At 40.6% G+C, this 23,329-nt stretch overlaps 1 protein-coding gene across 1 annotated transcript in view; it reads right to left on the bottom strand.

Annotated features, from left to right (window-relative positions):
• SLC35F4 (solute carrier family 35 member F4) overlaps positions 1-18,119 on the bottom strand; it is a 281,919-nt gene extending 263,800 nt beyond the window's left edge. The window contains exon 1 of the mRNA XM_060167065.1: positions 18,017-18,119. Coding sequence (XP_060023048.1) covers positions 18,017-18,119 — 103 coding nt within the window. The remainder of the gene's footprint in view (positions 1-18,016) is intronic.
• Between the last annotated feature and the right edge of the window lie 5,210 nt (positions 18,120-23,329).

Below are 23,329 nucleotides of genomic sequence, written 5' to 3'. Positions count from 1 at the left end.
TGGTGTCCATATGTTTGTTCTCTGCATCTGTGTCTCAATTTCTGCCCTGCAAACTGGGTCATCTGTACCATTTTTCTAAGTTCCACATATATGCGTTAATATACGATATTTGTTTTTCTCTTTCTGACTTACTTCACTCTGTATGACAATCTCTAGATCCATCCAAGTCTCAACAAATGATTTAATTGATATTTATAGGACATTCCACCCAAAAGAGGCAGATTACACATTCTTCTCTAGTGCACAGAGAACATTCTCCAGGATAGATCACATCTTGTGTCAAAAATCAAGCCTTGGAAAATTTAAGAAAATTGAAATTGTATCAAGAGTCTTTTCCGACCACAACACTATGAGATTAGAAATCAATTACAGGGGAAAAAACTGTGAAAAACACAAACACATGGAGGCTAAACAATACACTACTAAATAACCAAGAGATCAATGAAGAAATCAAAGAGGAAATCAAAAAATACCTAGAAACAAATGACAATGAAAAATGACAACCCAAAATCTATGGGACACAGTGAAAGCAGTTCTAAGAGGGAAGATTATAGCAATTCAATCTCACCTCAAAAAACAAGAAAAGTCTCAAAAAAACAACCTAACCTTACACCTAAAGCAACTAGAGAAAGAAGAACATAAAAAAAGTTAGTAGAAAGAAAGAAATCATAAAGATCAGAGCAGAAATAAATGAAATAGAAACGACCAAGAAAATAGCAAAGATCAATAAAACTAAAAGTTGGTTCTTTGAGGAGATAAACAAAATTGATAACCTTTACCCAGACTCATCAAGAAAGAAAAGGAGAAGATTCAAATCAATAAAATTATAAATGAAAAAGGAGAAACTACAATGAACACCACAGAAATACAAAGGATCATAAGAGACTACTATGAGCAACTCTATGCCAATAAAATGGACAACCTGGAAGAAATGGACAAATTCTTAGAAAGGTACAACTTTCCAAGACTGAACCAGGAAGGATTAGAAAATATAAACAGATGAATCACAAGTAATGAAATTGAAACTGTAATTAAAAATCTTCCAGCACATAAAAGTCCAGGACCAGATGGCTTCAAATGCGAATTCTCTCATTTAGAGAAGAGATAACACCTATCCTTCTCAAACTCTTCCAAAATATAGCAGAGGGAGGAACACTCCCAAACTCATTCTACAAGGCCACCATCACCGTGATACCAAAACCAGACAAAGATATCACAAAAAAAAGAAAATTATAGACCAATATCACTGATGAACATCAATGCAAAAATCGTCAACAAAATTCTAGCATACAGAATTCAACAACACGTTAAAACAATCATATACCATGATCAAGTGGGATATATCCCAGGGATGCAAGGATTTTTCAATATACGTAAATCAATCAATGTGATACACCATATTAACAAATTAAAGGATAAAAACCATATGATCATCTCAATAGATGCAGAAAAAAAGGTTTTGACAAAATTCAGCACCCATTTATGATAAAAAAAACTCTCCAGAAAGTAGACATAGAGGGAACCTACCTCAACATAATAAAGGCCATATATGACAAACCCACAGCAAACATCATTCTCAATGGTGAAAAACTGAAAGCATTTCCTCTAAGGTCAGGACCAAGACAAGGATGTCCACTCTCACCACTCTTATTCAACATAGTTTTGGAAGTCCTAGCCATGGCAATCAGAGAAAAAAAAGAAATAAAAGGAATCCAAATTAGAAAAGAAAAAGTAAAGCTGTTACTGTTTGCAGATGACATGATACTATACATACAAAATCCTAAAGATGCCAGCAGAAAACTACTAAAGCTCATCAATCAATTTGGTAAAGTTGCAGGATACAAAATTAATGCACAGATATCTCTTGCATTCCTACACACTAACAATGAAAGACCAGAAAGAGAAGTTAAGGAAATAATCCCATTTACCATCACAACAAAAAGAATAAAATACCTAGGAATAAACCTACTTAAGGAGGCAAAAGACCTGTACTCAGAAAACTATAAAACACTGATAAAAGAAATCAAAGATGACTCAAACAGATGGAGAGATATACCATGCTCTTATATTGGGTGCATCAATATTGTGAAAATGACTATACTACCCAAAGCAATCTACAGATTCAATGCAGTCCCTATTAAGTTACCAATGGTATTTTTCACAGAATTAGAGCAAAAAATTTTACAATTTGTATGGAAACACAAAAGACCCCAAATAGTCAAAGCAATCTTGAGAAAGAAAAATGGAGCTGGAGGAATTAGGCTCGCCAACTTCAGACTATACTACAAAGCTACAATAATCAAGACAGTATGGTACTGGCACAGAAACAGAAACATAGATCAATGGAACATGATAGAAATCTCACAGATACAAAGTGAGAGAGTGGCATGGACATATATACAATACCAAATGTAAAATAGATAGCTAGTGGGAAGCAGCCACATAGCACAGGGAGATCAGCTCAGTGCTTTGTGACCACCTAGAGGGGTGGGATAGGGAGGATGGGAGGCAGGGATACGCAAGAGGGAAGAGATATGGGAAGATATGTATATGTATAACTGATTCACTTTGTCCTAAAGCAGAAACTAACACACCATTGTAAACCAATTATACTCCAATAAAGATGTTAAAAAAAAAAAGCTCACAGATAAACCCACGCACCTATGGTCACCTAATCTATGGCAAAGGAGGCAAGAATATATGATGTAGAAAAGACAGTCTCTTCAATAAGTGGTGCTGGAAAAACTGGACAGCTACATGTTAAAGAATGAAAGTAGAACACTCCCTAACACCGTACACAAAAATAAACTCAAAATGGATTAAAGACCTAAATGTTAGACTGGACACTATAAAACTCTTAAAGGAAAAAATAGGAAAAACACTCTTTGACATAAATCACAGCAAGATCTTTTTGACCCACCTCCTAGAGTAATAAAAATAAAAACAAAAATAGACAAATGGGACCTAATTAAACTTCAAAGCTTTTGCACAGCAAAGGAAACCATGAACAAGATGAAAAGATAACCCTCAGAATGAGAGAAACTATTTGCAAATGAAGCAACTGACAAAGGATTAATCTCCAAAATATACAAACCGTTCATGCAGCTCAATATCAAAAAAACAAACAACCCAATCAAAAAATGAGCAGATAGCTAGTGAGAAGCAGCTGCATAGCACAGGGAGATCAGCTCTGTGCTTTGTGACCACCTAGAGGGGTGGGGTAGGGAGGGTGGGAGGGAGACGCAAGAGGGAGGAGATATGGGGATATATGTATATGTATAGCTGATTCACTTTGTTATACAGCAGAAACTAACACACCATTGTAAAGCAATTATACTCCAATAAAGATGTTAAAAAAAAAAAGTGGGCAGAAGGTCTAAATAGACATTTCTCCAAAGAAGACATACAGATGGCCAAGAGGCACATGAAAAGATGCTCAACACCACTAATTATTAGAGAAATGCAAATCAAAACTACCATGGAGTATCACCTCACTCTGGTCAGAATTGCCATCATCGGAAAATCTACAAACAATAAATGCTGGAGAGGGTATGGAGAAAAGGGAACCCTCTCGCACTGTTGGTGGGAATGTAAATTGATACAGCCACTATGGAGAACAGTACAGAGGTTCCTTAAAAATACTGAAAATAGAATTACCATATGACCCAGCAATCCCACTACTGGGTATATACCCTGAGAAAACCATAATTCAAAAAGACACATGCACCACAATGTTCATTGCAGCACTATTTACAATAGCCAGGACATAGAAGCAACCTAAAAGTCCATCAACAGATGAATGGATAAAGAAGATGTGGTACATATATACCATGGAATATTACTCAGCCATAAAAAGGAACGAAATTGTGACATTTGCAGAGACGTGAATGGACCTAGAGACTGTCATACAAAGTGAAGTAAGTCAGAAAGAGAAATACAAATATCATATATTAACGCATATATTTGGAATCTAGAAAAAATGGTACAGGTGCACCTATTTGCAGGGCAGGAATAGTGACACAGATGTAGAGAACAGATATGTGGACACAGAGGCGGAAGCGGAGGGTGGGACAAACAGGAGATTAGGATTGACATATATACACTACTATGTGTAAAATATCAATAGATAGCTGGTGGAAACCTGCTGCATAGCACAGGGAGCTCAGCTCAGTGCTCTGTGATGACCTAGATGGGTGGGATTGGGGAGGGAGAGTGGGAAGGAGGTCCAAGAGGGAGCAGATATATGTATACATATAGCTGATTCACTTCGTTGTACAGCAGAAACTAACACAACACTGTAAAACAACTATACTCAAATAAATAAATAATTTTTTTAAATTCATCCTGGGGAGACCTTGGGAACCAGTCTGCCCTGGAAAAGGATACACTAGTTTGTGGTCTGCGTCAGGGGATAAAAATGGGAGCAGTGCCTTTATCAAATAAAGTCCTCTCAAAACTTGCTCTTTTGCCATAATTTTGGTGCAAACATTGGAGATACTGGCAGCTATGCTATTTCCCTTTAGCAAATGACTGCATATCTCACAACTCCTGATTTTCTATTATATGTAGATGAGTGTCACCTAAGGAGAACACCTATTCTGTGAGCTTTTTAGGAAACATGAACGTTTGTAATATCAAACAAACTGCATATGGGGAGGAAAGTAGGTTGTACTGCTTTGGTGATGAGAGTAGCTTTGCATATCAGTGTAACTTGCTGCATGTAGTAACCTAAAATATTGCCAATGATCCAACAAGAAACCTTTTCTGTTACCTTGAAAGTCAATTCCATCAGAGCCAGTGAAGAGAATGTGGACTTCTCTTTGACTACTTTGAAGCTAATATCTTTTCAGAAATCTTGACTTGAAATCTTTGAAGGACATTTGTATCACCTTGAGGAAAAAAATGTGAAGCCCATCCTTAGTTGTTCAATAAGGAGAACTTCATTCTTCACTTTGCTTACTTTATGGATATGAACATGATACAATTTGGGGGGACTTTCCTGGTGGTCTAGTGGTTAACACTCTGTGCTTCCTCTGCAGGGGGTGCGGGTTCGACCTCTGGTCGGGGAACTGAGATCCCGCATGCTGTGCGGCCAAAAATGATACAATTTTTCATTGAAAGCCTTAAAGTCATTATTATAATGCAGCTGAAAACCACAAGGTCTTTTGGAAATAGAGCTCCTCAGGAAAATAAGGATACAGAGTGATATGTCATAAAATGTCTGTGCAGACAAACAATCTGGAAGTACCTAGATACACTGCAAGATATATTTGAAGACTAATTCTGCTTAGACAAACTTAAAATGAAATATGGATTCATCATTCTTTTTTGCTGACAAAGACAGCATGGATGATGCAGATCTTGCCTCAAAGATGACCTCAGTGACTTGCGTACGAATGAAATGATGTGACATTAATTCAACTTGAAGAGTCTTCAAGAAGTTTCTTGATACAAATCCACCTTTCCCTGCCAAATAAGCTATGGGGTCTCTAATTTCATTTGCTACCTCGTATCCTTGTAAGTCAGAGTTTTTAGAAAGTGTTAATATTTGAACCAAGTTGCAGTAAACTGAATATCAAAGATGAGCTGCATATTCTCATGCCTAAGACCACTCCAAATTTTCAGCTTCTTATTCAATCCAAACTATGAGAGCTTTCTCACTAAAATCCACTTTTGAAAACTGAATAAAACTGAAATTCATTTTAGTTAACAAATTTTAATTATTTCAATTTTTCCAGGTATTACCATCAAATTTCACATACATTCTCATAAAATAGAAAAACAGATATGACTCATTGGAATTATCACTTTTATAGCGTGTTCCGATGAAATAATAAATTTCCAGTGTAATAAAATGAACTGCATGAAAATATTTGGTGTATATGTACATGAGGGGAGTAATTTATATTTTTATTTAGATTTTCAAAAATGCCTATGTTCCTCTAAAATGTTAAAAGGCAGTAACATTAAAAACAAGTGTTCTACACTATAGAACAGTCCTCTAAAATAGTATGTAATTACCATGTCAAGTCACAGGTCATTTCTAACATGAATTTAATCCAATGTTACCTTGAAAACTAGTAATTAAAATTTCAAACGTGATCTGACCCAAGCCCTAAAAAAATGGCCAGGAAGTTCCTATAGAATTGAAATTATCTTTTCAAGTTCAGTTCATTAAAAGCCTACTTAAGAAACATGACAACTAAGTGCAATAGAGTACACTGTTTGGATCCTGGAACAGCAGGCAAACTTTAAAACTGGTGAAGTCCAAATAAAGCCTAGAGTTTAATTAATGGTAATGTACCAATAGTGGTTTCTTAGTTCTGACAAATACACACTGGAAATATAAAATAATAATAATAGGGGAAACTGGGTGAGGGGTGAACAGAAACATTGTGAATTATCTTTGAAGCTTTCCTGTAAGTCTAAAATCATTCGAAATAAAATGTTGGGGGTTTCTTAAGTCTACTCTAAATTTTTTTTTTTTTTTTTTTTTTTGCTGTACGCAGGCCTCTCACTGTTGTGGCCTCTCCCGTTGCAGAGCACAGGCTCCGGACGCGCAGGCTCAGCGGCCATGGCTCACGGGCCCAGCCGCTCCGCGGCATGTGGGATCTTCCCAGACCGGGGCACGAACCCGTGTCCCCTTTATCGGCCGGCGGACTCTCAACCACTGCGCCACCAGGGAAGCCCTATTCTAATTTTTTAACAAGATTTAATCCCTCAGCAAATATTTATGGAGTGTTCAGGTACTGTTCTGTGTGCTGGGTACATAGTGCTGAACAAAACAGATCCATCCCTTCCCTTATGGAGCTAAGCGAGTAGCAGGCAGGAAAGACATTGATCAGTCACAAGAATCAACATAAATTGCAATCACAATTTGCAGTAAGTGCTATAAAGGAAAAGTACATGAGATGAGAGAGCTGCAAAGCTGGAAGCCTGAGGCAGTGGCACTTAATATGAGACTTGAGGGCTGGTGAGGAGCCAGCCAGGTGACAGCACCAGGAAGAGGGAAGAGCTTGTTCATCAGCCTGGAGGAAGGAAAGGACCTGGAGGACGTGCCAGCCTGACCAGAGCATCATGTGGGCATGCAAGCGTGATGCCATCAGAAGAATCCAACCACGTAGGACCATGTAGGCTAGGTTTAGGCTTTTATAGTTTTCCAGAGAAATATGAGAAGCTCTTGAAGACTTTAACCAGAGGAATGGCATGATCCAATTAATGTTTCTAAAATATCACATGACTGCTCTGCGGATGTGGACTAGAAAGGAGAAAGACAAGAAGCTCCCACTTGAGGCACCCACAATTTTTTTTAATTAAGGAGAAATAAAAAGTTCTCAACTTCTAAATATATTTGTTCTAAAATGTCCCTGAGAAATAATAATTCATTTTAGATGTATATATTGCTTCTTTAGCATCTGCCACCATTACTCCAGCAGGGAAGACGGTGCTCCAAATGGTTCCCGGCTCATCCGATCTGGATCTTTCCTCTAGAATGCCAATGTAAAACATGGGTGTGAACAAAAATGCAAGATAGATACCAAAGTCACGTGACTTGGAGCAAGGCATCAGCAGCAAAAACATGCAGGCTCTACCACCCTTAGGAATCTTAGCTTCACAAGAGATAAAGATTTCTTAGTATGTGTGGTTTTCAGAACCATAAAACCATTATTGACCCTCAGTAGTGCCACCTTGGCATTAGCCCAGAACTAAATATAGAAAATCCCAGACTGCAGAATACTGTAATTTCCAATCCCTGTTTAAAGTATACAATGTTAAATGTCACCCTCAGTTACTATACCTTGAGTCTGAAGGAACTGGTGTGTTGCCCTATCCAACCTAGAAAAAGAAATACGTCTTCCAATTTTGATGTAACCAGCAGCACTTCAATAAAACTTAATAAGCAGTCTGCAGTGCTATTGAGTACTTTTAAACAGAACTCCCTAGGGACTTATACTCGAAACAAACACTTGGATTTTCTCAGTTTAGGAATACACTATCTATAACCTCACTAGATATTATGTAGGTACATTATAAGGACTATCAGACCAGAAGAAAGATTGGATCTTGATTGAAGCCTATGATTTAATATGAAAAACTTTTTATGCAAAGCTCAGTGAACCGAATAGCTATTGACTGTCCAGCCAATCACTCCTTTTCTCTGGAAACTACCTCTTGCCCTACTGTCAGTAGGGTTACAGGAGAAAGCCTCTGGCAGCCGTGACGGCATAACTTGACCCTGCCCCAGACCACCACAGTCAATAGGATCGAGAGTGTACACTTGACACAAATTGGGCCAAAGAGTCCCTTTCCCTGGGAATCTGGATTTAGAAGAGATTCTTGCTCAATCTGTCTGCTCTCTTGAATAGAGGACATGTAAACATTGGAACTGCTTGCAGAGGCTATTTTCAACCATTTGGACAAGGAATAGAGAAAGCCAGTCTGCAGCAAGAGACAAGAATGGAGAACATATGCCAGAAAAAAAAAGAGATGAAAGGCAGAGAAAGAGGGCTTCCTATCTTCCCTACAACAGTCCGGGACCTGACGCTTATCCCACCTAATCCCTGGCCTTAAAATCCATGGAGGACTCACAGTATCGTTTCAGTCACTTCCATTTTTGCTTAAGCCAGTTCAAGTGGAACCCTGTGATAAGAAACCAAACAAGCCCTCACTAACACTCCAGGTCTCTCCATTTCATTTAGTCTCAAAGAACTGAGAACCAGCTTGCCCAAATTCTTTAAGCCAAGATCTCTGAAAGGGAATCTAATTCCAGGCTCTGCAAGCAGACGAATGCAACAAAATGAAAAATGCTTATCCTAAAATGTTAAGTGGGAAAGAAGCTGGGCACAAAATTGTATATATCAGAATTATGACTACACTCTAGTTTATATTTGTCAATAAATCAAGAAGTGAAGCCCTACGTGCATTACAAAGATTGGAAGGAAATTAACCAAAATAACGGTAGTCATGTTACAGTGACAGGATTATTTTCCTTTTTCTCTATATTATTCTGTGTCTTTAAGTAGTTAAATACTTCATAACATAACAGAATTATAACTTCGAAGACTATGTAAATGTGTTTATATCATAATGACGTATTTTTAAAAGTAGAATTTAAAATATCCTATCTGTAATATTCACCACTATATAAATAGACCGAAAAGCAACTGCCCCTTTAAGACTCCACATGTAATGGGGCACAGGAAATCACAGGAGTTTAAGGATTTAACCATAACTAGGAAACAAAAGGCTATTCACTTTTGAAAAAATAAAAATAAAAAGACTCCACATGTAAAAAGGAACAATGAAACTTCCAGCAGACTAGTCCCCAATTAATTATCAGCCTTCGCTTCTTCTCCACCTATTTGCCCTCCCAATCCTGTATAAACCCACCTCATCCCATGCTACTCATCTTCAGCTGGGATTTCACCCTTCCCCTCCCCCACTCTCTCCCCCAATTTGTCCACATCCCTCCCCCAACCCCTGCGCTTTTCTCTACTTTGATGTCTGGGTATCTGCATCTCCAGACATGCAGACCCATCCTGTCACCCATAAGCCCTAGATTTGTCTCCTTTATTTTGGATCAGCCCATTGGGAATAATCTCATCACAAATGACTCCAGCCCATTTTAACCTATCCCCAGGGGCGATCCAGGTAAGCCAGAAAATGGTAAGAAGTAGAAGGCAACCTTCTAATGGCAAAATAAAAACCATTGCAGACTTGGATAATTTGTAAATTATCTTTAACATTGCTGTAACACAATTTTCAATAACAATTCAGAGTACAACATTGGATAGGAAAAAAATGTAAGTGGTAAACCATTTACTTACAAGAAAAAAGTGAGCAAGCCTTTTTGAAATCATGAAGCCGATTCAACTGGTTTCCTCCATGATCACAACAGCTTCCATACACTGAACTGCGCATTGTGTCAGACATTTTATATACGTTATCTTATATAACCCTCCCAATGACCTGTGATGCAACTATTGCTATTTCCATTTTCCAGGAACAAAACTTTTGATCTGTGAGGTTAAGTTACTTATGCAAGTTTAAAAGTCTAGCAAGTAGCAGAGCAGGGACTTGTGGTCTTTGCATTAGACCTTATGGCCTCAAACAGGTCTTAGATGGGCTTTCTAAAGAAAGTTTATCTGACACTTAATGTTAAACCCATGTGTTAGCTATTAGTAGCAGTAGTATTTTACAATACAAATATCAAGTTTATATGTAAATTTATATTTTAAATGAAAAATACATACCAGAATAAACATTGTAGAAACTACATTATGCAACATCAATAACATATACGATGATATTCAGTATCAATGTAGACCTTACAAGTTATAGTTTAAAACTTATGTTACAAAGACTTCTTACTACGTATCAATGGTAATTATTTATAACTGTTTATAAAATGCTACCTGTCATATACAAAGAAGCATAAAGCTTATTATCAAGGTATAAAAAGACTGAACTGGGAGAAATATTTATTGCATTCATTTCACTAGTATGAGACAGTTTTATAACTTAATGCCAGTTAGAGTGCTGAAGTGTTATATTAATATCGTACCATGAAGACCAATACTAACCACTTCACAAGGGGGGAGGGACCACACTTTATTTCTTAGAATTCTAATAACTTTATACTATTTTGTATTTAAAAAATTGCCTTTTCCCCATTCAAGTACAGAAAAGGTTATAAAGGCAATAAGGACCCAAATGCAGAAGTTACAAAGGTAAAGTGATCATAAAATACCATTTGGTTTATTCTCATTCTCTGAATAGGCACATCTGTTTAATTCATTCATAGCTGGTGATTTTTTCTTTCCCTCCAATCACTACCACCATGTACACTTTTTCTGTGTGGAAATAATTCACTTTCCAATTTCTTCAACAGAAACTATAATCATTCATTCATTAGTACAATAAACTTCATTGAGCACCCAGAATGTACTCCAGTACACTTTCACTTTGCCTAAGATAAAAATAAATAAAGATAAATCCCTTCCCTCCCCAAGCTCCCTGGGTGAAGCAGTCTTGTGAAAAGTAAACAGCCCAAAATAGTGTGCTAAATGCTGGAGCAGAGGTGAGTACACAGTATTACAGGAGCACAGAGGGAGGATTAACCCAGCCTGGGGCAATCAGGAAGCTTTACAGAGGACAGCGCATGTGAACTTGGCCTTTAAAGATAAATAGGAGCTTTCCAAAGAGGGAAAAAGGAGACATGGGGAGAGGAAGCCATTCAGGCCACAGTGTAAAAAGGCACTGAGGACCTGAAGAACATGGGGACAAGAATGTTATTAAAACAATGAGCAGCTTGATGCGACTATGTTCAGGGTTAGCGGAGGCTATGTGAGATATGAAATTCAAAAGAAAAACTGGATGAAAAATTCAACAATGTAAGTAGGTTAAGGTGTTTAAATATACGGAAGATTTTGCATATATTAAATTTCACTTATTAAAATATATAGACCAATGAGAGAAATGTTCAGTACAAAATAAACAGCACCTGCATGGGTCTATGGATATAAAATAGACTGAAAGGGTAGTGTTAGCCAAAATGTTAACACTAATCACCTCTGGCTGGTAGAATTATAAGTAATTTTGTTTTTAATCTCTCTTTGCGTCTCTGCCTTCCAGATTTTCTGCATTAAGCATGCATTACTTTGGCAATTAGAGGGGAAAACGTGCTAAAATAGAACAATGTAAGCTGGGCTCAGATTGTGGCATGCTAAGGAATTTGGACTTTATTCCACAGAAAATGAAGATTTATTCCTGGCATTTGATCAGGGATATGAGAGGAAGATTTGCATTTTAGGGAATTGAATGTTCTTAAGGTGTGCATACTGGATTAAAAAGATTTGAGATTGGGTGAAAGATACAATGGATATGGACATATATACACTACCAAATGTAAAATAGCTAGTGGGAAGCAGCCTCATAGCACAGGGAGATCAGCTCAGTGCTTTGTGACCACCTAGAGGGGTGGGATAGGGAGGGTGGGAGGGAGACGCAAGAGGGAGGAGATATGGGGATACATGTATATGTATAGCTGATTCACTTTGTTATACAGCAGAAACTAACACAACATTGTAAAGCAATTATACTCCAATAAAGATGTTTAAAAAAAGATACAATGGATAGAACTAAGGCAGTGATAATAGGGATGGAAAGCACATATGTGAGGTAAAATAGATAGGACTTGTTAACTGAATATAGGAGAAGGGGGAAGGGCAGAGTTTGAGGATAACTCCAGGTTTCTGAGCAATTGGTTAGATACAGATATTGGAAGCTAACAAGCATAATAAGAAGGAAAAGCCATATTTTAAGGACAGAATGATGAATTTAGTTTTATGTGTGACATGCCAGGGGGACACTCAGGTAAGAATTCTAGCAGAAAGTTGAAATATGGGTCTGGGCTCAGAAAAAGTGGACCTAGAAATACAGACACATCGAAGATGGTGAAGCCATGAAACTGAATGTACTTGCTCGGGGAAAATAAAGTGAGAGGAGACAGCTGAGTCTGGAACCTTGGGAAATGCTAAGTCACAGCAATAGTTGGAGAATTGAGAGAGCCAGAAGTTGGTAGAGTTCTTTTTGGAAACGCGATGGTCAGAGCTGGGATCAGAGCAAGGACAAGAAGTTTTACTATAAATTTGCAGCTACCGATAGAAAATAACCACAGAACCTGGTCACTGGCAGAGTATAGAAAAAAACAGAAGGCCAACAAGCACAAAAGGCATAGAACAAAGAGAGGGAGCTGGCCACCATCTGAGATGGAAGGCGGGGCGAGGAGAGGTGAAGTAAACATAATAGACTTTACTGAGTGAGATTTCTCCATGGAGGGTGGGGCTTTTTTGAAAGCTGTCAAAGTGACCTACTGCATGCTGTCCTAAGACAGTGATTTCTACCCTTTTTCTTTTTCTTTTCTCTTTTTTTTTTTTACAAACAAGGAAACTGATGGCCACAGAGAGGTGTCTCAGGTCTCAGAGCCAAGTTGCTGGCAGGTTTAACCAGAATAAATTTCCAAACCCCTAGAGTTTAATTCACTACACATCAATATACTGCCTCCTTATACAAACACAAAAAGAAGACTCACCCCAAAAATATTGATAATGGAATACAGTAAAATATAAATGGATTAATCCTTTGACTTGGATTATGGAATGAATGACTTCTTATAGTAATACAACCCTCTTTGATCATCACCTCTTATCTCCCAGCTAACCACCCACTAGCCTTTGATCCCACTGAGATTTCCAATCCATTGATCCTACCAACTTTTCACTCTCCCTAATCATCTCGATTTTTTTCTCTCCTCTATTCACCAGCTCTAAATGCTATGGTCATTCACTACAATACCTTCCTTGCATACATTCACAACTCCCTTGCCGCTATTATTACACCCACTGGATAATCTGAAACTCTGGTTAAATCCTTCTCTTCACTTGCTCCACGCCACCACAGTGTCAATGAGCATAACAACCTACTGACTGGTCTCGCTTCAAATTTCTGACCAGAAACTAAAGTGCCCTTTAAGGCAGCCAGACAACTTTACTGTACTTCCTCAGTCCGTTTACTCTCCCCATAGAACAATTCACACCTTCTCTTTCCTCCAACATCTACCACCTCCTCCTTTATCCTCACTCTCAGTTGATGACCTTGCTTCCTATTTGGAGAAAATGAAAGCAACCAGAAGAGAATCTCACCAGACTCCCACAATCTCAGTTATCCTCCTTCTAGACCCTTCATCCGTACCTTCTGCCCTATATCCATGTTCCTATCTAAAGCGATGTCCCTTCCTTTGTGCACTAGTTTTGGTACACTATCTCTCCAACATCACTGATTTTTCTTTCTCTATTGAATCATTCTCATGATCATGCAAACATCTGCAATTGCCTCCCATCTTACAAAAAAAACCCAACTTTCCTAACCCCACTACTCCCATTTCCTCTGCCCCCCTTTGCACAAAAATCATTGAAGAATTGTCTATACTCACATTTCCAATTCCTCCCTCTAATTCTTGCTTAAGCACATTCTAATCCACCTTCTGCCACCTTACGTGTTCCTGTCAAGGTAGCCAATGATGTCCAGTTGCCAAATTCATGGTCAGTTATCAGTTTTTATTTTCTAGACCTTTCAGCAGCATTGGACTCGGCTAATCTCTTCCCTCTGAAAGTCTTCACTGGCTTCTAGGGTATCATATGCCCCTCTTCTTCTCACCCTCTTAATGTCTCAGTGCCCCAGAGTCAGTCCTTTCTCCTCTTCTCTTCTCTATATACGTTGACTCCTTGGAGATCTCTTTAGTCTTAGACTATAAATAACCATCCAAATACTGGAAAATCCCTAATTTATATCTCCAGTCAGGCATCTCCTCTGAACTCCAAGATTATTCTACGTCTCCAATTACATTTAAACCTTCCAAGATGTATCCTTACCCCTTGGCTCCCTAAACTTCTCTGCCTTGAATCTTGCCACACTTTAGCCATTGGCAACTCAAACCCAGTCAAACTAGAAAAGGTGGAATCACTTTTTTACTCCTCTCTTTCTTGCAGATACCATATCCAACTATCAGGAAACCCTATTCAGATATATAGAGAATTTCAAGTATATAGAGAATCTAATTTCAAATATATAGAGAATCTGACCACCTCTCACCTCTGCTACTGCTACACCTCTGGTTCAGGCCACCATCATCTCCCACCTTGGTTATTACAGTGACATACTAACTAGTCTCTCTGCTTCCACCTCTGCCCCAATAGAGCAGTCAAGTTGATCCTTTTGAAATGTAAGTCAAGTCACATCACTCCTCTGTCAAAACCCTGCAAAGGCTCCCAATTTCATTGAGTACAAGCCAAAGGACTTACAATGGCCGGTAAGGTGCTACTTCATGTGAGCCCCTGTATCCATAGTGTCCTCATCTCCAACCACTCGCCCAATTATTTACCCCACTTCAGCCATGCAGGCCTCCCCACTCCTTCTCTAGCAGGCCCGGCATGCTCCACCTCAGAGCTTTGCATTGGCTGTTCCCTTTGCCCGGAACGACTTCCTCCCAATGTTTACACAGCAAACTCTCTCACATCCTTCAGGTCTTTGCTCAGTTGTGACCTCCTCAGTGAGGCCTTCCCTGGCCACCCTATTTAAAATTTCCACAATTGCTACCCCCTCAGACTTTTTTAGCCTTTTAACTCTTGTTGATATTTTTGTTGAAGCAGGTATCACCTTGAAATACAATACTTTATTTATGTATGTATTTATTTATTATTGTCTGTCTCTTCCGACTAGAACTTAAGCTCTAAAAAGGAAAATACTTTCGTCTGTTTTGTTCACTGATGTATTCCCAGCACATAGGAGGTGCTCAATTAGCACCTGTTGAATGAGTAAATCTATTTCCCCTACCAGACCATAAGTAACTTGAGGTTAGACTAATGCTTTAATCATCTCTGTACCCATCTATCTATCTAAATTTATAGAGATGATTGTATATATATATATATATCTTTTATATATAATGCATATATATTCTTTTATACATGTTTATATATCTTATGTATACAATGTATATTCTATATGTATGCACCTTTTACATACATAATATATGTACACATACATTTCTTTTTGCATCAGCCTGACTACTAGAATTTGTTCTGAGCCAGATACACATCTTCCTGATTGGCAGGGGTGGCAGCAGGACACATTACCATGAGGTTGATCATTAATGCATATTGTCAGAGATGAGTCCCCACCTGCCTCTAGAAAAGTAAATGGCATTGATATCAAGAGAGGTCTCAAACATGACCATCAGAAAATGGGAAAGCCACCTTGCCTTCACATATTACATATTCCTCACCACAGCCTTTTCCTAAATATCTTTCCAGAATTCCCACAAGCTGTTGCTCATTCCCGGTAACAGCTAAATCAATTGACCATATTGTACTGGTTTGCTTCAATGTGTTTGTTTACTAGTTGAAGGCTGCATTAAGGGCAGGATTATTTCATGGTGCTCAGCTGCCTGGCCCTCTTCCAGCTCTCTCTCCTCCTAGCCTCTCTGCAAAATGGCAATCTCTTTCTACCTCTGAAAGCTTAAACATCTTGAAAGGTATTTGACTATCACATAATTCTCTGTCCTTGTGAGATTCTCTGCCTTCACTGTTTGAATTCTGTGGCCCGAAGTTAGCTAAGAGCCCGTCACAAATAACTATGCCAAATGCATCTTTATCCCTTTTAGCTTCAGTTACTGTCTTAACCTGTGCTCTTCCCTCTTTTTGTCCAGTTATTGTACGTCAGATGAAACGTGTGAAGCTATTTCAGCAAATATGAAAAGATAATATGAACATGTCTCTAAAATGTCACTTTTCCAGTTTTCTTTTTGGTTTGTTCTTTATTAACCAAAGTTCCATTGTTATAAAAACTATACTAATATGCTACCCTGGGTCTTGTAATCTCACAGACAGCTTCTACATTTTCTAAGCAACCAAAATCCCATGGTTCCTAATTAAAATATTCAAAGGTGAAATCTAAGTAATCTCTACATGGTATACTAGTGCCTTCACTTAAGTTTCTAGGGTTAAAAACAAAAAGCCTTTGCCAATAGGAAAAAGGAAGTTTTGAGTCTATAGTATAAAGACTTCAAACCACATTCCACAGCATGTTATTTTCTTTCTAGAAAATTCTAACACTATATAATTACTTTTGTATGGAAAATGAATAACGTAATCTAATGCTAAAAACAGCTAGACAGAAACCATCCAAATCAAATGGGCCTTTCCTGAAGCCAAATGAAGTATTAAACTAGAAAATATCTGTGTGAGGACAGCCCATGGAAGAAAGCTCAATAGGGATGGAGCATAGCGGGGGGAGGGGGAGTTACAAGGAAAAAGGTGTTTTTCCCTCTATGTGTTAGGGTTTACTCGTTTCAGAGAAACTGTAACGTTGATTGTACCTCAAATGTCTCAGAAAAATACCAATCAGAAATGCATCTAGGAGCGTCCAAGGCTTCCGGTTAAAAATAACAGCAAAAACATCAATGAAGCTCCATCTATGGCGACAGAAATGCATTGATGGAGAAAAAGTGAAATCCCACCTGCATGGGAATTAAGCCGCAGCTACTCCCCCAATTCAGAGTAAAACGAGCTTCACTTGGGTCGCCGGCAGAACTAATCCCAGCAAATAGAGCCAGTGGGTTCGTGTGTTGGGAGAGAGGGACAGAGTAGAGCGCACCTCATCGCCCTCTCCGCAAAACTGCTCCAGAAACGTGAAAGCGTCCGCACCGCATGACCTCGCTTAGCCGGAAAAAAGGCGGACCGCGCAGAGCGGCCCGCTCCGGCTCAGCGGTAGCCGCGACGTGCGACGGGCAGCTGCGGGGGTGGCCCGGTCGCGCCTCCCCCTCTCACTCACCCCAGCCCCCAGTCTTTTCACGGGTCTCTGGCTCCAAGCTCCCAGACTCGGAGCCCTGGCCAGGTTCCTTTTCTGCCCGAGGTGGACAGCCTCCCAGAAACATTTTAACAAGAGTAATTCCCGCGCTGGCAACGTCTCAACAGCCTGGAGTGAACAGTCTGACCCATCGGCTTCGGGACCCACGTCTGGGTCGGCCTCCGCCGCCAGCTCCACCTCCGAGCCTCCCCAGCGCCCAGCCCGCAGCCTGGCACCCAGTAGGGACTTTGGGGCAGTGCAGCCCCAAGGGCTGAGTCTCGCTAAGTAAACGGCCACGTTAGCCTGCTCGGTCGTGAATAAGCCTGGGGTGAGCCGGCCGACGGCCGTCAGGAGCGCTCACCGGGTTCCCTCTGCGCTTCTGCCCCCAAGGCTACCACTATTTCCAAAGTCCGAGGCGCCAACAGTCCGGACACCCGTTCTCTCTCATGGTTCAGCACCGAGGACAGCGAACACACTTTTAGCCCCGGTAGCCCCACTGCCAGGAGATTGGCTTTAGCCACGCCAGCAGGGCTGCAGGTGTCCGGACGGCGCGCCCTCCCGCATCCCACCCCTCCGGCGCCCGGAGCAAGCCAGCCCCGCGGCATCTTACTTTTCTGACTGGAGTAACCCGGGTAATAGCCATAGTAGCCGGTGATCCGCAGGATCCGGTCCTCGATGGTGGCCACCCCGTTGGGGGCCGCCTTGACATCCATAGAGAGCACGGGGCGGCGGCCCCGGGCGCGGCGGGTCGGAGAGCGCAGCGCGGGGCCCGGGAGCTGGTGCAGGTGCCGCCGCCAGTGCTGATGTTGCAGCTCGTGCTCCCGCGCCCAGGCTCTGACTCCGCCGCCCGGCGCAGCACCGGCGCCGCATCACAGCAGCGGCGGCGGCGGCGGCGGCGGAGCGGCCCCCACTAGGGCCGGCCTCTCTGTCAGCCTGGCAGGTCTCCCGCCCGCCACCCCGCGCACTGCTGCCCGAACAGCGCCCCCTCATCTCCGACACCCACCGCTGCCCGGGGCGGCCCCACCTGCGCGGACTTTCATCATTAACCCTGTTGACCCCTTCCCGGAAGACTAAACATTCCCCAACCCCACCTGCCAGAAGGGACGCTTGGTCCAGGGCGTGGAAGGAGAGGAGAAGGTGAGATGGTGGCCAGGGCTCAGGAAGGAGGGCCGGGGATGGGAGAGACCCAAGCGGAACCAAGGGCTATTAATGTGAGAGGTGCACGCTGTCGCTTGGGGAGATGACACCTTGGGGTGCCCCCAGGGCTTCGTCTACGCTTGGCGTCTGCACCACCAGGGGTCTGCTGATCTGCAAGCGTTCCCTGGAGTTAATCAGTTCTCTCCACTTGCCTAGACGACGGGGAGTCTTTTTTTTTTTTTTTTTAAGAAATGAAAAGAAAAATGAGGCCCCAGCAGGTGGTACTTGGAGTGATTATTCAGGTATCGTGGACACAAATACTTATAGAGATCAAGCCTCCAAGTCTGACATTCCGTGTCGGGCCAGACCCTCCATCCGCCCAGTGAAATCATTAAAGGCTTGGGAGCTGCAGCTGTGCACAGCATGTTTATTTTGCCCATTCCAAATGCCCCGAGGAGAAATGATTTTCTTCTTATTGCCAAAACATCGGGGGAAGCCCTTCAACCTGTACATATCTCTGGGCGGGGGAAAGTTTTAGCTACAATCCAGAGATATTCCTTCCACCTGAGTCTAGAACGTCCTTGAAGCTGTGGGTTCAGAGTGAACACCTCCCCTCAGGTGTGACTCTTCTGTCTTGGCCAGAGAGGCACCAGGTTAAAGTCAGTGAGCAGTGGGGACGATTCCTCGATTCACAGTCTATTCCTCTATTCGCAGTCACCACCTCCTGAAAAATAAGCCTGAAAGTCTCACCTCAGAAACTAAACCGGTATGTGCAAGTGAGGGTGGGGTGTGAGCTCATCAGCTTAGAGGTCATTATGTCCACCTGCCGTCCAGAGTGAGTTTAAGACACGCCTGCCAGCTTTCACATTTCTAAAGGGGGGGGGGAGAAAGGACAAAAACCAGTCGACTTCTGTGCCCTCTCAGAAACCTCCCAAGGACCTATCACATCATTCTGCCTTCAAGCATTTTCCAAACTGTGTATGGGTCTTTAAGGGGGAAGAAATAGGCAAACTTTTTTTTTGAAGATGAATTCATTTTAAGCATAAGAAAATGCAGAATTAAATTTGGGTTTTCATGGGGACGTGCGTTAGGGTTTTCGTGTGGACACAAAGCTTAGCACAGGATCGTGAGGGTGGAGTGAACCTGAGATGATTGTGGCTGGGAGGAGAGTTCATACAGAAACCAATTTCCTCCCACACCTGCTTTCTGGGCCAGGACAGATGGGAGGGTGGAAGGAACTAAAAGGTCAAAATGAACTTAAAGGACAAAGCAACTCTACTGCAATGGTGGGGAGCTGACTATTTAAAGCAAAAATGAAAGGACTGTGCCTTTAAACTCCACCAACTGCCCCAAAGCAATTTTCAACACACTTTTGTTACTTTTATTATTTTTATTTCTGTGGCACAGCTTATATAAAATGTGTACATTGCACATGGTAAAATGAGTTGATCACATTAACATAAGTTGCTCCTTTTGGTTGAAGCTTCTATGAAACAAATTTGCCTATATTACTTCTAATATGTGTTTAATAACATCATAATCCATAGCATATTAATATATAAATTCAACAAGAGAGAAATTAAGAAACTCAAGCAAAAACCTTCTAATGTAACAGGAATATGAATATGTGTAGACTTTAAAGACAAGTGGTTTTGTCCTATTCACATTTATATTTTATCATAATTAATGTATTTAAATTCTAAATTATACTCATTGTGTAAGTTGTTGCCTTCTTCCTAGTTTTGCTTTGTTTTCAGAAATTTCCAGAGAAGTAGAAATGTATTTAACCAGATCTCCTCATTCATACAAACAGCAAATTCAGCATAAAGTTAAATAATGTAAATACTAGACCCACAAAAGTCCATGTTTCCTAAAAGAAATTATAAAAAATCTCAGGCTGACCTGAAAGTTAATTTTAAAATAGCAGAGCATTTACAAATGACTCTGTAATAGGGTGACTAAAAAAGTAAATGCAAGCAGATGCCATAATCTAGGACACACTTTCTTTTTAATGGAATTAAAGTTCTACAATTATAAATTGATCAACAATGAAAAGTACATTTCTGCTAGTGATAAGCACTCTTTGGTGCATAAAAAATGATTGAACCTTTCAAATGTCACTTCAGACATCATTAAAAATTTATGGAAATTATTTTGAAAGGAGAATTTTTTAAAGTATTTTCAATATGTTTGCTCAGTCTGCCGGTTTCCACAAACCCAATACAGTACAAAAATTCAAATTTACAAAATGCGAATTATCAGCAGACCAAAAATCTATTCTGAAAAACTGAGGAAAGACATAATTAAACAAATAAAGGCTGAAGGTAAGTTAGTTGATTCACAAAATGTTTCCTCAGAGTAGCCAGTTTCACATAGCCAATTTCCCTAGTAAATCAAATAGTAAATCAATTTTCTGAGTAAATCATAACTCGACCTACAAAAATTTGGTTTGTATGCACCTTTTCAGAAATATCGCTAGTGCACTAAGCACAGGGCATCTGTCTGTGATTCCAAGTGGGTTCTGATATCTGGACCATATTTATTTTGATCATCTGATCAAGTCAGATTAGATATTTATATTAACTGAATATACAGAACTTGGCTATTTGTGTTATAAAAAACTTATTTGTAAAGTAGTTCATGTGATAGTTAAAATCTTTCTGTCTGATACTAAAATAACTATACCAAGTAATATTAAAAACTAAACATGATCATTGGGCATAAATAAGTTCTATTCAAGATATATAGTCTATCATAAAGTTGTTTTAAAACACCACATCAGCCTTTATACTTTGGAATGATTCGTAAAATAAAATCCATGGGAGCTTCCCTGGTGGCGCAGTGGTTGAGACTCCGCCTGCCAATGCAGGGGACACGGGTTCGTGCCCCGGTCCAGGAAGATCCCACATGCCGCGGAGCAGCTGGACCCGTGAGCCATGGCCGCTGAGCCTGCGCGTCCGGAGCCTGTGCTCCGCAATGGGAGAGGCCACAACGGTGAGAGGCCCGCGTACCGAAGAAAAAAAAAAATCCATGGAACCTAGTCTTCCTTACTCTGATCAGCAGTCCGGGGCCCTCTTTCATGGCAGGAACAAGTCACTTAATCTTTTTGACCACCTATTATTCAGAGTTACCATTGAAAGACGCTGAAAGAAGGGAAAAGGATCATTTTTCTCCCTCTGGGAAACCAATATAATGCACCTACCTCCTTGAGCTAAGAGTAACTTGGCTGCTTGGAGAGCCAAGAATGTTTAAGCTTTAATACCCAAGGGCCGTGCTGCCTTGTACAATCATCAGCGCTATTTACAAAGAGTTGACCCCATGTAGTTTGCACGGTTTTTGTGTTTAAAAGCATCTGGCATATACTTCAATTAAAAAGAAAGCATCTGGCCTCTGACCAACCAGATGATAGTAGTGGCATCTGGGAAGAATATGAGTATGGTCTGCATATTCCATTTTCTGGAAAGCTGTTTTGAGTATTTAACCACCAAGTCATCAGCTGACCCACACTTGGAATGCTGACTCTGCCTTTCTATTCAATCTTAGACAAGAGCATAGTCTGTGGAGCCAGACTGCCAGGGGTCAGATCTGACCTCATCATTATCCAGTGGCCTTGGATGAGTCTCTTAAACTCTATGACTCAATTTTCTCATCCGTAAAGTAAGAATATCGTACCTATTGTACCTGCCTCATGGAAATATTGTGAAGATTAAATGAGTTTACATTCATAAAGAGGTGATAACAGTGTCTGGCATCTAATGAGCATCATAAATGCCGACTATTATTACTGTTTTATTGTGTGTATACATAGAACCCTCTGAGATTCAGTTTTCTCCTCTATAAAATGGGCTCATACCATCCACTTAGTAGTGTTGCTGTGATGATTAAGTGAGATAACATGAAAATATCTTACCAAGTCCTGGCACGTAGTAGGTACATAATAAATACTAATTTCCTTCGTCCAGCCCTTGCTCCACCCTGTCCATTATTTATTACCAAAGCTAATTCGCACTTTAACACTTCATTCACAGTAATGAGAACTCCTCTGTGGCAGTTGCTTTTACAAGTATCCTTTAAACCTTCCAACCATGAGAATAAGCACATGAGGCAAATTTTGTGAACCAATGGAACAGGCGGGCTGCAGAATTTAAGTGCTTTGCAGAAAGAGAAGTGGCTCGGGGTCCGCAGTTCTTCCTATCCTTTGAGAAGGCCTGAGGACACAGAGTTTGCTTCAGACTGAAACAGGGACAAACGCTGGTCGTCCCCAGGCATGGGAGGGAGTCGAATTCTGCTTGATGACAGTGCTCCAGGGAAGTGGCATGGCCTCAGAGAGAACACAGGGAGGGAGTCTGGGCCGTTAACCCTGGGCTTCCCAGCCTCTGCAGAGACTCTGCTGCCTCCAAGCTCAGCCCAGAAGCAGCAGAGAGCCACCAGCCTCGGAGAGATGGAATGTGGGCTTGACTATCATACATCTCAACAGTGACCAGACGGCTGAGGACCAAGGTGTCTCCCTGAGGGTCGATGATGGTTGAGCTTAGCCAAAGATCTCCCCTGACTGCATAACCCTGCAGCAGGGGAGCCCCAGTAATACTGACAATGCATTTTCCACTATTCTTATGGGGAATAGGGACTCAGAGAAGAGTTACAGTAATTTAAAGCTAATAAAGATTATTGTAACATTTTTAAACAGCTGTGTTGGTAGTTATACATTCAAACCTGCTGTATATTCATTTTACATGTAAGACTTCCTGTAATTTAAACATCTAAAAATGTCATGCATGCCACAACC

Source organism: Lagenorhynchus albirostris, chromosome 1 (assembly GCF_949774975.1).
Source record: "Lagenorhynchus albirostris chromosome 1, mLagAlb1.1, whole genome shotgun sequence".
NCBI classification, from domain to species: Eukaryota; Metazoa; Chordata; class Mammalia; order Artiodactyla; family Delphinidae; genus Lagenorhynchus; species Lagenorhynchus albirostris.
Note: the sequence above shows the minus strand (reverse complement) of the source record. Positions and strands in the feature narration are given on the sequence as shown.